At 37.8% G+C, this 13,774-nt stretch overlaps 1 protein-coding gene across 2 annotated transcripts in view; it reads left to right on the forward strand.

Moving 5' to 3' along the window:
* The window catches only part of BCAR3 (BCAR3 adaptor protein, NSP family member), a 91,204-nt gene that overhangs the window by 28,469 nt on the left and 48,961 nt on the right, over positions 1-13,774 (forward strand). The window contains exons 1-2 of one of the 2 annotated variants that reach the window (XM_061465488.1): positions 6-120; positions 6,417-6,744. In XM_061465488.1, the coding sequence (XP_061321472.1) occupies positions 6,425-6,744 (320 nt within the window). In that variant the 5' untranslated portion in view covers positions 6-120; positions 6,417-6,424. Of the gene's footprint in view, positions 1-5; positions 121-6,416; positions 6,745-13,774 lie in introns of those variants that run through there. The other variant, XM_061465490.1, reaches the window with a different exon arrangement.

The raw sequence follows: 13,774 nt of genomic DNA on the forward strand, positions 1-13,774 counted from the left end.
CGACTGCCCCGCAGTCCCAAGGGACCTGGACGGGACCCGGTGCCGGGAGATCGTTTGGCCGGGACAAAACCTTCAACTAATCCCCAGAAAGCTGGGAAAGAAGCAACAGTGATCAGACTGGTAACTCTGGGGACAGTGTTATCCTCTAGGGCAGAGAATAAGAAGCTGGTGCATGACTGCGTGTGAGCGTCCCTCGGGCTCTGCCGGGCAGGGAGTTGTGGAGCTGGGCGAGCCCTGACCATTGCAGTGGTTGACTTTGGGGACTGATAAAGTACTGTAGCTGTGGCGGTAATCAGGTTTTGTAGGAATGGATCCCATAGAAATCCTCTTTAAGTATAAAATACTGCTGAACTCGAGATACCGAGGTGCTTCACCAAGGAGAGAGAAAAGGAATGCTGTGTCTTTTTTTTTTTTTCTTTTTGTCAGTTAAAGAGGAACGTATAGAAAAGTACTTCTTTCTGTTGAAATCTGTAATTTCTGTCAGCCGGTTGTTAGCTCAGCATAATGAAGCACATACTTGTTGCTGAATTTTTTTTTAAGTATTTCGTTTTCAGTTGGAATGGGTTGTTCTGTGGTTTGGGTGTTCTTTCTTTTCAGTAACATCATGAGAACAGAGGAGCAGGCAAAATAAATGATTTCCTATACTAGAGGAGAAACAAAAGCTTGTGTTCTGAAGCATAAGCTGAAAAATGCCTAGATTTGACTGTAACCTTGCAGAAGTCCTCGATTTCTGCCAGAAAAACTGGGGAGAGAATGTTTATTTCAAGTCAAGGCTTCATACCATTCAGAATTACTGAGCTGGCTGATTGGGCACTGAAGTTTGAGTTAATTTCATAATATTGGCCAGATGAGGAGGTCTCTACTTGTTATTGAGTCTTCTTCACTGATTACTTTTTCATGGATTTTGTATAGATATCAAGGCATTCTACGTGTAAAAAATCACAAAGAAATGTGGAGTTTATCTGTTTCTCTCATCTCTAAACAGAGAGATTTCAAAGGTAACTTATGTTGGCCTGTGTGCTCTCTGTTGCCTGAGAATAGTTAAAAATAACATTTTAAATAGATTGTCTGATTACAGTGCAGGGATGTATGTGGGGTGTAAATTATATGGCATACATAAGGAAAGAGAGAGCATAAACGCTGTGGTAGCATTTCAGGATTTGGAAGCACTAAGCTGGCTGTAAACTTGTGAGGAGTTTTTGATGTTTGACAGACTCATGTTTTTTTCCTGATAGCAGCCGAGTGCCTTTGAACTATTGCGTATGCTCTCCCAGTCTTTTTCTCTATACCGTAACAGGCTGTAGGTTCTCAAATCTAGTATTCTTCTCAAAGTCCTGTGACCTGTTTGCTGCTGTGTCACAGCTACTGCATCTGTTTCTCTTGTTTCGGAAAAAAAGGGGGGGGGGGGGGGGGGGAGGCGGCAACAGAAAATACAGGTTGTGAAAGCTGCTTCTAAGCCGTTTTGGGAGAAGCAGTCCTCTCTTTTGTTATACTAATGAAGATTACTACATTGCTTCTAGGGAGACAATTAACATGAATTCAACTGTAAGTTTATAGAGGCTATACTTTTAGCCATATATTTCTTCCTATGATATACTAACTTGAGTGTTTTTTTTCAGGTATGCTTTTTCTTTTTCACTGACTTGTTCTCTTAGTACACACACACACACACACACACAAATATCTGAGGAAATTGACTTGGGTTTTGTCCTGAACTTTACTTCACCATTAAGGTTCATTACTTTCATTATTTCCTGTGTGCATATGTATAGTGCATGCAAATGTGCCAGGGTAACTTAGCAGGAAGAAAAAAGTACTGTATCTCCCACTCATCATAATTTATTGCTACTGGTTTTGAGGCAGGGAGGGCAGGTGGGTGGGAGGAGGTTGTGAGGAGATTTGCTGTGTCAGAATTAAGTAGGGTTTTCACAGAAGTTGACTCCATCTTGTAAAAACCTGAGAAGATAAGGCAGTTGTTCTTCAGCTGGATTTATTAAACCTTGTTCAATTCCTGTTATCTTCCTAGTGTAGATAATAATAAAGACATGGTAAGACTTTGAGTGAAGTATTGTACCATTGGTGCTATGATAACACCAGGTATAGACTTAAGAGACTTCGATCTAACAGGGAGAATCACCTGGTTTGCAGATCAGGAAGACTGAGAAAAGTGTGAATCTTTTGATGTAAAACTGGTTTAGGTGTAACTCTGCTTGAGTCTGATTTGGAAATCTGAGATTACTTTTCTGTTTCCTTTTATGAGGTTTCCATTAGCATGTATACAGTCTTGGACTGTTTGTTATGCCATTCATGTATCTCTGAGGCTGAAATTAACATTTCCTTTTCCCTCATTTCCCTGCTAACGTATTGAAATAACAAAGTAGCAGCCATTGCTACTAGTTGTGTTGTGATATGGAAGGGGCATGTTCCTGTATGGGTGGATCCAAAACTTCGCCAGACTGTGCACATCCAAGTTTTCGTGAAGACAAGCTGAGCCAGAAAGTTTGTATTTGCATCCCAAAGCCAAGAGTGCACCAGTAGTAGGATATTTTGTATTTTGTTTTGGGAATGCAAAGGTTATTGTTTGATTGTTCATATGGCTGGGATTTTTTTGAGCAATGATGTGAAGAGATGCATACCCCATTGGATTAGAGCTTGGTGCACGTTTGGTCTTGCCCAACAGATACGTATTTCATTCTAGGTCCAATCTTGTACTTTTTTCCTAAATGCCATGTTGATTTTAAAGACCCTTTTGTTTGTATTCCCTCACCTTCATTCATAACAAAAAACTAGAATATATCAGAAGTTACCTGGAAATCTGTCATGCCCTTCAGTTCTCTGAATTCACAATCTGACTCCTGCCGATTCCATTCCCATATACTTGCCGAAATTACAGGCTGAAGAAAGAGAAATGCCATTCTATACATAAATACCAATTCACCTAGCATTTTTAACATTGTATTGGCATGAGTCAGTCTTGTTTGCACCTAGTTGGGGTAAACTCAAATGACTTCCAAAGGACTCTGTTTTGTGAGATGCTCCATTTTGACAAATAGGAATGTGTACGATTAAACTTCAGTTCTGCTATAATTTCTGCCATTTCCACTGGTGATTGCATAATGGCAGTTGTTCAAAGCACACTGTCTCTTAGGGACTAAAATTTTCAGGGGTTCTGTATCTAATAAAGTCAAACATTCTTTGAATCATATGCTGAAGTATTTGAGACATTCCAGAGTTTTCAGCTGAAGAGGCTCCCTCCTTGCAGTGTTTATGTTCAACACTGCAGGACTCTTTATGTACAACAATGGCAGGACTCTTGTTACTGAGCTAACTGTTGTAGTTCTCAGCTTACATTTATAAGGACTACATAGTACAGCAGCCCATAGCCAAGCAGATAGATTTAAGGGTAGAAGTTAGCAGGCCTGTTGTTTGGGGCTTTTTGGGGTTGTGGTTTGTTGTGGTTTTTTTTTGTTGTTGTTGGGTTTTGGTTGGGTGAGGTTGGTTTGGGTTTGGTTTTCTTAGGGGTTTTGCAGGGAGGATTGCTCAGAATATTATCAGAGCTTCTGGACGCATGTAATTGTTGCCAAGTGTCTTGCAAGTTCTTGAATTTAGGTATTTCATATTAACTTTGGAAGTCTAACTTGATTCCTCAAAACAAAATTCAGGTGTGAATTTGAGGATTGGGTATTGAGTTTGTAAATCATGGAGAGCTACTGAGTGACTTAGAAGGCGCAATGAGTAGCGTATAAGTGAGAGTGTTTGGTTTTCTTTCTTAGGAAGGCAGGTTAAATGGAAAATGCTCTACTTCAGAGGGTCATTTTTTATTTGCTGAAATCTCGGATTGTTGGATTGGAAACCTACTGGATTTCTATAATAATTATCCCACCATTGGCTAGGAGAGGGAATTCTCAGTTTTTTTTATGTATCCTGAGACATGAGGTGGTCGACAGCTTACTGTCATTATAAGCATATCAACTACTAAACTCAAACTTTCATTGGTTGTGTTTATACCCACTTGGCATTGCATGAAATACCACATGTTCTATTTCAGCATAGTGGTGGTAATCTTGCAGGAAAGCCTAAGAAAAATCCTTCTGACTGGATAACCTGCACTTACTAGACAGAGTTCAGAGGTTTGAGGGTGATTTTTATAAACCAATAAGAAGGCAAGATTATTACATTTAGAATCTCAGCGGCCCCGCAAAGGAGAATAACAACGTTTGTGCAGTATGAGCAAGCTATCCTCCCATTTCAGACTCTGTAAATGGTGTTTGTTGCCTTAGTACAAAATTGAATTTTCAGATGACTGTGTGAATTCCAAGATGCTTCCCCCTCACCCCCCAGCTTTTGTTTGAGGTAACTTTTTATCATACCTCTCTAACAAGAAAGCTGAATTTACTGGAAACAAGATCTGTCTGTCAGTTTGCTTTTAACTATAGTACGTTGTAGTTTTGTGGTAAGCATTTGCATTTTAGATCTTCCTATCTCTGGACCAGTTGCTTTGCTTAGAACAATTGTAAGGCAAAACTGACTTTACAGCACTCTGGTATTATTTTGAACATAATTATGTGATATTTTTAATACTAGCCAGCAGAAACTATGTCCTCAAAATGCACGATAAATGGAGGGGTGATTTAGTATTTCACATCAAGGCCCATATGATAATTTATGGCTTTATTTTTTTGTGAGAGTGTAGTTTGGCTTCTTTGGTATTTTAAAGTCTGTTTGGATCTGTGTAACTGAAAATGTTAGTCCTTAGTAACTTCTGAACTCTTTTCTACTTTTTTCAACAAGAAACCTGACCTAAGTCAAACAGATTCTGTGGACAGAGGTGCTATTTCCAGAGGCTTTTTTACTATAGTATGTAGTAGCGGTGCTCAGACAGAGTCTTGGCAAATGGAAGAGTAAAAAAAAAAAATTAAATATTATTTATCATAATATTTAAATATAATATCTAAATATTATTTATAATCTATTTATAATTTAATGAATATTTATTGTAGGACCTTCAGTAAAGGAGAAGTGGAAAGGCATTTGTTGTTAAAGTCTGAAGCTTTATCCCATCGGTGAATATCTGCAGTGCAGCTTACACGAAATAGCAGAATACTTTCATAAATTTGAAATGAGCTTTAGTGTTACTCTGAAACTAAACCTGCTATGATGACCTCTGGGTATAGAAGTACTTTAGCTTCAGTGCAGCAACACTTTGAAAGCATCTGTGATGCTGAGGTTGGAGAATAGAACAGGAGGGCTACAGAGGCAACTGCGTTCCTTGTAACACCTATACGTTCCCCAGACCCAAAGGAATTCTTGTGCAGCTGTAACGAGCTGACTTCCAGGCTGCTGGGCCTTCAGGGTACTGCTCTTATTTTCCAGCATGAAACCTGACCAAGGTCAGAGCAGGTTCTCCCTGTCCATAAATGTTATTGCCAAAAGCTCTTCTGCTTGCTGATTTCATATCTATCTCTGCTGCACCTGGTTGAGTACCACGTAGGTTAATATCATAGAACTGATTGACCTTTAGATCTGTCGGTATGTTCCGTAGAGTGGCTTTTGCATGCTAATATGACCAGATAGGATAAGGCAGCCTGTCTTCTGTAATATAACACTATAAAGTGAGCACAAGGCAGCAAGTGAGGAACAGCGCAGCAATTTGTCAATGTGCCTGAAGTGTTAGTGTCATGAAGCTTTTCTGCTCACGATAACAGAAAAACCTGTACTGTATGGCAGGCTGTAATTGGTTATACAAGAGACTGACAGCTATGCAAATCCCTAATGTCAACAACAATTTAAGCCAGCAGGCTGTGCATGCTGAGGAAGAGAATTCCGGTAATCTGCTCCTGCTCTTATCTCTGGGTAGAACCCTTTAGTTTACAGCCTGTTAGAAATGTGACTAGTTCTTTGCTAGATTTATTACTTGGGTAAGACTCTTCAGAAACAGTTTTTTCACCTCACAGTGTGACAACTACTGGATTTAGAAACATACTCTCTCAAATCAAGCTGTAGTGTACTTTATTTTTTTTTTTGGCAAAATATTCTTAAAACTTTGCTTTTTGATAATGAGTCTAAGTTGACACCTGAGTCTTCAGAGGATGCAAAGGAGCAGAAAAAATACAACTTTGTGGATGAAAATGGAGAATTGCTCAGGGTCTGCCTGCCCTTGCATGTGTTTTGAGATTGGTTGGTTTTTGTTGTGACTTTTCACATGTCTAAAAGTTAATATACACGAGTGCTTCATGTGCAGTTAGAGCAATGTGATTGGATTATAATATAGGCTACATCTTGAGGTGTCTGCCTCAGAGCAAAGCAGAAGTTAAAATTTAGAAGCCTTTGTTAGTCATGCTGTTGAACTTCCATTAAAGCGAGGGCTTTGTTCACTGATGTGCTATGATAAATCTTATTTTTGGTTTTTTTTTCAGAACCAAACATGATAGCTGCAGGAAAATTTTCAAGTCTTCCCAGAGATGGTCCAGTGAACCACCAGTTCTCATTAGCTTCTTCCATGGACCTTTTGAGCACTAAACCTTTGCCAACTGAGCATTGCTCAGGCTCTTTTCAAGATGTCTCCATCCATGGCACTCTTCCCAGGAAGAAGAAGGGGACAGTTCCCACTAGGTCTTGTGATATGTTTAGCCACATGGGAATACTGCCACACACCAGACCACACCGGCAGCAGCCAGCTTTTGTGCAGGATGTTATAGAAGAGTACCCCCTGCAAAATGGGAAGAGCAACAAACTCCATGCCAGGTACCTTGTAAAACCTTAATTTACATGTGTTAGCATAAGAATTTTGTATTTTTCTAGACTGCTAAATGTCCAGTTATAGGTGTAGCTGTTTATTATAACTCTGCATTTAACTGAGGTTGATTTTTCTGCCTAGTACTCAATTTAGGTCTTGATGGAAGTAGCCAAACAAAAAATAGGGTGAAACATGTGAGGGGTGAGGAGGGTGAGGAGTGAGTCTGATGCATAGATTTCAGGAATCCTGAGAAATTCTTAATAGCTCAATTTTTAAAATAGTTTTCCTTTGCAGCAAGATCAGTCAGTATATGGGCTGCTAAATACTCATGCCTGTTTAAGGCATGTGAGATCCCACTTCTGTGGGATCTAGTGATTTCAGTGAAACCCAGTGTACACAATGAGTTAATGGCAAATTACCCCTCTTTATTATTCTTGCCTGACTTCCTGGTTATAATATCTGTGACTCTTGAGAAAGAATTACACTCTCATAGCTAGCATTTCTTTTATGAATTTATTATCATCACTGATATTTCATTACTTACACAAAAAGTACTTTATTTTTTAAATGTCCTTTTTTGTTGTTCTGATATTGAGGTCTATAAAATGGGAAAAATCCCAGCTAACACAAGAAAAATTCCCTGTAATCAGTAGATCAGATAAAGGCACAAAGGTGAGAGTGTTAGGTTAATTGGCTGACAGCATTAAAGGTTGAGAAAAGATAACCGAATTACAGCTTCTGAACAAGGATTTATAGTTTTGCTGTGTCCATCACTATATAACACTCTTGATCTCAAATCTTGTGATGGAAGGACAGTTCTATTTATGTGGGGTTGTGTGTGTAGAGTGAGTTTTGTATGCTTTTTGCTTGTGACATACAGGATCAAGCTTTCTTCTCATTTGAAAATTTTTCTTCTCTGTACTGTATTCACTTTGAAGGAAGAAAGGGTCTCGGTCCCTCGGTTCCTCTGTCACTGATATTTGAAATGGACCTGCTTATGTGAACTGGCTTTTTAATGTACTTTGCTTCTTTGACTTGCATACTTTTAGAGAGCACAAGCAGCCACGGCTGCTGCTATGGAAGGAATATGGAAGTACGCACTGAAGTTTTATCTTATGTCTTGCTTCTGAAGAGGAGTTATTGAACATGATTTGCAAGAGATGGTTTTTCTTCAGAGACCAAAGGCTCCCTGTTAAATATATTTGCAATTTTAACTGGTAACTTTCCTTGTCCTGTAAAGAACACTTTTGCACAAGCAGTAAGTGTTAGAACAGAATGCTTGAGTGGAAAATGTAGAGAAGTTCGGCCTGATCAGAATTAAAATATGATGCTTTTGAAATAATAAGAGATTAAGAGAATGTTGTTAGTGCAGCTGTTAATAGAATTTGTGTCTTTTGAGTCCTAGCAGCAAGCGCTGTTGCAATTGGATTGATCTTCTAATTTCTTTGCTGAGACACTCATGGAATGCTGCGGTAGCAACTTCTAACTTTTGCTTTCTTTAATTTTTACAATGAAACTTTATACATTCTGCTGCATGACCTAACAGCCCAGTTGTATTAGAGCAAAAGACACTACCAGTATGACAGTCAGCAAATACATGACTTTTTGAGTAGTTTTGGGATGACTGTGCACTTTTTATTAGTACGCTTTAAAAGAAAATCAGGAGAGCATGTCTGATTCTCCTGTGGTAAGCACTTTGCCATATATGCTAAGGTATATATTCTACTACTCAGACATGTTGAAATTGGCTGCGATTAATTGTATGGGAAGTCCATGTTCCCTTATCAGAATTACATCAAAAAAAGCCCCATAATATTTTAATTTCAGTGTAGGAACTTATGAAATAGTATAAAGTTACATGGATATTCTTACTCAGGAGTAAATCAGTTTCATTACTATAATGCTGTTTACAAAACTTAGTGTGACCACACATCTTAATCAAACTTCTCTATGATGGATTGTTCAACCCAAGTATTTCATGTCAGTGAGCCAGAACTAATGGTCATTGGGATTACAGTGTTCATATGCACATGGATCCGATTACGCTGAACTGTGACTCAGGCATGTCATAGTTTAAGTTTGATCAATTTAGAAAACATAACTATGATACATTTTCAGTAGTTCAAAATGAGTAATATAATCTCTAAATACACAATTTTGTGAACAAAAAATAAGCCAAGGCACGAATAGGAAAGTGATGATGAATTGTATCATTTCCTAATGGAACTCTTCTGATTTCCAGAAACTTCTATTCTGTCTTACAGCTACCTGATTACATTACTCTGTAGCCAAGGTGAAGTGTATATATAATTATTTGTAGGATTATTTTGTCTCAGGATTTTTAGATCTAAATGACCAAAAATAATATGTCTTTATTATTAATAATATGTCTTTATTAATTTCTTGTGGATTTTCCATGGTTATCTTCAGGATTAACATGGAAAAATAAAATTCTGATGTACAAAAGCACTCTTAATGTTTTAGACTTACAAGGCATAATTAATTACAAATAAACAAATATAGGAAATATCTAGCTCACTTCAGTTTTCCTGTGACCAAGCACATCATGAGTCTGCAGTCCTTATTAGGAAGATTTGTCATACCTACATTTGGGCAAAAATCGGGTAGATCATGAGTCATAGCCTCAAGTTGTTAAAAGCACAAACTTGAACTTACATTGGTTTAACAGAAGTGGTGTTATTTGGAACTACCTGTGCCTTTGAATAATTATGGTTCTCCTTGACTGTCATTCCAGTGTAACAGACTTGTGGCATTTTCATGCTTTTTCATTAATGCAGTCCAATATCCAATAAACAAGATCTAAAAGCAATGCAGAACTACCACTATCACAGCAGGTCTGACTGTAGTGATGAAGCCAGCTGTCAAAAGCCAATTTTGACATTCTGCACTATTTCAGTTGCTTGTCAACAGTACCCATGTAGTCTTGGGTTAAGGTAGCAGTTGCCTCTGTAGGTCTGGTACTGGTTCAGATATGATCTTACTTAAATGCTACCTCAGTGTAGAGATGCAAGAAATTTCTGAGCGTTGTTAAGAAAATGGATGGAGCTAAGGATCTTTTGCTAATATTATAAAGCACAATTCGGTTCCGCTCTGTTGATACTGTGCTGTCTGTTTCATTGCAAGAGGTAGCAGAACAAGTAATTGCCGCTTGGATTGTCTGGCAGCTGACAGCTATAGTATTCTGTGTTCCTAAACTTTATAATAAAGGAAAACTAACAGGTTCATAAAAACTAACAATCTGATTCCAAAAGACATGTTTCTCATATAAGCTTTCTCAAAAGCTTATGTTTTGTTTGAATTTCAATAGGGCTGCATGTATACTATTCATTATTAATAAGCCAATCCACAAACCAGGGAAAGAAGAAGAAAGATGAAGCATAAGACACGTTCTGGAGGCTTTTCCTAGAGTTAGGGTTTTGAGTTGAAGTTAGTACTTTTAGAAGACAACACAAATCCATTCTGTAGTCATGAGGGCTGCTGCATGTCTTCTTCAGTACTTAGTATAGAATAAACATCAACAAAGACTATTTCCATGGTTAGGCTATTCATAGGGTTTCTTCTCATGTGGATTCTGACTAATAAATACTGACCTCTTGCCACAGTCCTCCTCTCAGCAAGTTGTCCTGCAGGAAGTGGTTCCCTCTGCTGCCTGTAGCCACTTCTGTTTTTTAAATTATGCGAAATATATTTTTGATACCCCACTGTCAAACGGGTCATTAGTTCCAAAGTTGCTTTGTGGTGAGTTGCAGGTGGTATGATAGTTTCAATGTTTTGTCCCTAGAGAAGCAGGATAATAAAGATGTGATTGTCACAATCTGATAAAAGCATGGTGAAGAAAAAAAAAAGAAAGGAAAAAAGATACTCCTTTCTCAATACTGGTAGTTCCTGTATTGCCTCCAAAGTATGAGGGGAAAAATCCAGCCTGTATTCTTGTTGAAACAAACATGCTTTGGAAAAAAAATGAAGTGAAATCGAGTTTAATAACAGCTCTGGTGTGAAATTGTAAACTGTCAAGAGGCCAGAAATAGGATCCAAATTTGCACAAAAGTTGGCCTTGTTGGGTTTTTTGTTTGTTTGTGTTCTCTTCATGATGCTTTGGAGGAACTTAATACAAATTTCAGGATGAATAATATAGCACAGTAGTAAAATCAAAGCTAGACACAATTTCTTACAAATAAGGTTATTGATTTTTATGTAGTTTGTAGAGTAAAATGCTCATTTAAAGCCTTTCATGTTTCATGTGTGTCCAACACAGACTTTTTAGGAAATACACTTGACTGATAGAAGTCTGTGTATGAGAAATTTAGCATTTAACAGACAGAGATGAGTTATTTTTGTCTTTGCCCTGTATGTGAGGTATGAACTTCTCCATGAGTAGAGCATTGGATATTTTGGGGAGAAGCTGTGTGGTCACACATTTACATTAAGTCACTATCTTCTCTCTGCTGAGCCTTCCCCTAGGAAGTGTTGAAGTGCACCATCTGCCAGAAATGATCACTCTGAAGTTTTTGTGCTAATTAAAGCCTTCAAATGAAGCTGACATTAATTTACACTGGCTGTTTCCCATTATACAAGATGTTTGTGAATATGTGCTGGTTTAATTCCTGTTTATTGTCTGTCTTTCCAGTAGCCATTTCATCCGTTCACACTTGCAAACACTGTTTTTTGTTCAAATTCTGTTCTTTGCCTATACTTATGTTTTAAAAATAGTGATAAACAGTAGGGCTGCACTGTTCAAACTGGCTTGGAATCAAAATACTTTGTGCCTTTCTCTAAATTACATGTAATGCTCTGGATGCTTTGTTCTGTCACTGTTCATGAGAGGTTCTGACCAACCAGCTGGTCAGAGTTAGATTTCCCCCTCCCTGTTTTTAAAGCTTTACTTTTGACTGCCTATATATTTAGAAACATAGAGTTATAACTACTGAGCTGTAATTTTAACCTTTTCTCCTTTTCTTCTGTCTTGATTTTCTGTTTGCAAGCCGTATAAATTCTTGGCTATGCTGAAAGTCCTGAGTGAGACAGTAGGTACAACACTACTTCTGCTTTTATTGATGTGGCTACAGACTATTCTTTTTTGTAGATCAGGCATAACAGCTTCTTTTTAGCCTACCAAAATCTCAGACTTGAGCTGTTCATATCTAGTGTTGGACTGTGGTTTTGTGTTTTTTTTTCGTTGTTGTTGGTATTTTTTGACATGGTTCAGTGATGTTAATTAAGAAGAATTGAGTCTGGTTGGGGAGCAGGTTGTGATTAGTTTGATTCTTTCACTGAGGAAGTCGGCAAACCAGTAGTTGTAATGTCTTCCAATGCTCACTGAACCCTGCTGCAGGAGATCAAAATGTGGCAAATAACCTGTAAACTAAAATGTATTTTGGGGACTAGGCCTATCTACATATAGACACTAAGAATACACTGAAATTCTATAGTTTTCAAAGTATGATAGCTGTGTTCAACTGTGTGTTTAGCTAGACTTCAGACTTAGTTTTCATACTGGTCAGCCAATTTTTTTTCCTCTTGTTTTTCTACATCAGCTGTTTTCCCCATTATTTGAGATAAAGTGCTATCATTTAACATTGGACTTTCTATTGCTGCAGCAGAGTTATTCTGGAGTAGATTAGTTTATCTCATAATTTATGATGTTCTGTTCTCTTCAAAATTTCTGGTATTCAAGGCTCTGCGTGTTTACCTGGATGGTGCATACTTCTCTCATCTTCTATAACTGTCCAGAAAAAAACAGAAAACCTGATCAGTTTTAAACTTTACTAGTACCACTGACATTAATAGGGTAACTTCATCAGCATATTGAGGTATAAAGTAATCTAATGGCTGGATTCTGGGTTCCTGAAACTTTTCCTTTCCTCTTAGTGCTACTACTGCAACAGATGCAGCCTGCTGAAGGCCTTGAATTGACAGTTGATTTATAAGGGGAAAGAGCAGACAGGGCATTACTTGGTGAGGAGCACACTATACAGGGATTTGCTCCAGAATTTGAAGCCTATTTTGCTTCTCCACATGCTGCAAATTCTGTTCTTTGTGTTCTGAGAATGGTGTGGGTCATATATTTAGCATTTATTTTGTTCTAACTAGTCACTTAGAAAATGTTATTTTTTGGATAATCTTAGTTGGAATAAGTGTTACTTTTTTATGACTACACTGTGTGCACTTACGGCACAGAGTACTTAGGTGCGCTTTGAAAATCAAAAAATGAAATTTTATCAAGTCAATATTTTAATATATCAAAATAAGTATTGTACATGTTTTCTTTATGGAGAAGAGTAGATAATACTGTTTGGGTTCATAGATTGCAGTGTAGTTCTTCAGGTATAAAAATAGTTGTGAAATTAACAGGAAGAGGATCTTTATTATTTGTTCCCTTTAAATTTTTGGGTAAGGTAGGGAGGAAATGTTTATAAACCTCCAGAATTTTAAAAGTAAAAATTTGTATGTTTTTGATCTGATGCCTGAAACTTCCTTCTAGTAAGAATTTTGTTTTCCAGGAACCCTGAACCAGGCAGTTTGTGAGTTTGTAGCAGGAGTAAGATGAGTATGATGAATTTAGGCCTATGGAATATCTCATTGACTTCTTCAATACACACATAAATGGTTTTCAAAAGGAAGGATTCCTTCATGCTATTTGTCTCAGAATTTTCTGTTCTTTCTTTTGATGTGTCCTGTTCACATGCACCTGCAAATCTGACCTCTGCTGTCTCTGAGGTGGAGCAGATCTATCCATTAAAGCCGGCAGATGTTTGTGGTAGAAGAATGCTTTATTGTATAAGCAGAGAATAGCTAGTGTTCTCTGCTTATATTCAGTACCAAATCCTCTTATTCTTTAACTTTTGGGGGTCACTTCTATTTTGGCTTGTCTGCCTTTCCAGCCCCTCTGTCCATTCCTGGAATCAGATTCTTCTGTTGTTCTCCTCAACATTTCACCACTTTGTTCCCATTTGATGCTCGCATCTGCTGCTTGACAGAGACATGCAGAACCAAAGCCTCACTTCTTGCTTTTTATGG

This window comes from Pezoporus flaviventris, unplaced genomic scaffold (assembly GCF_033815535.1).
Source record: "Pezoporus flaviventris isolate CSIRO_AGI_PZ_B2104156 unplaced genomic scaffold, CSIRO_AGI_Pfla_v1 ptg000040l, whole genome shotgun sequence".
NCBI lineage: Eukaryota > Metazoa > Chordata > Aves > Psittaciformes > Psittacidae > Pezoporus > Pezoporus flaviventris.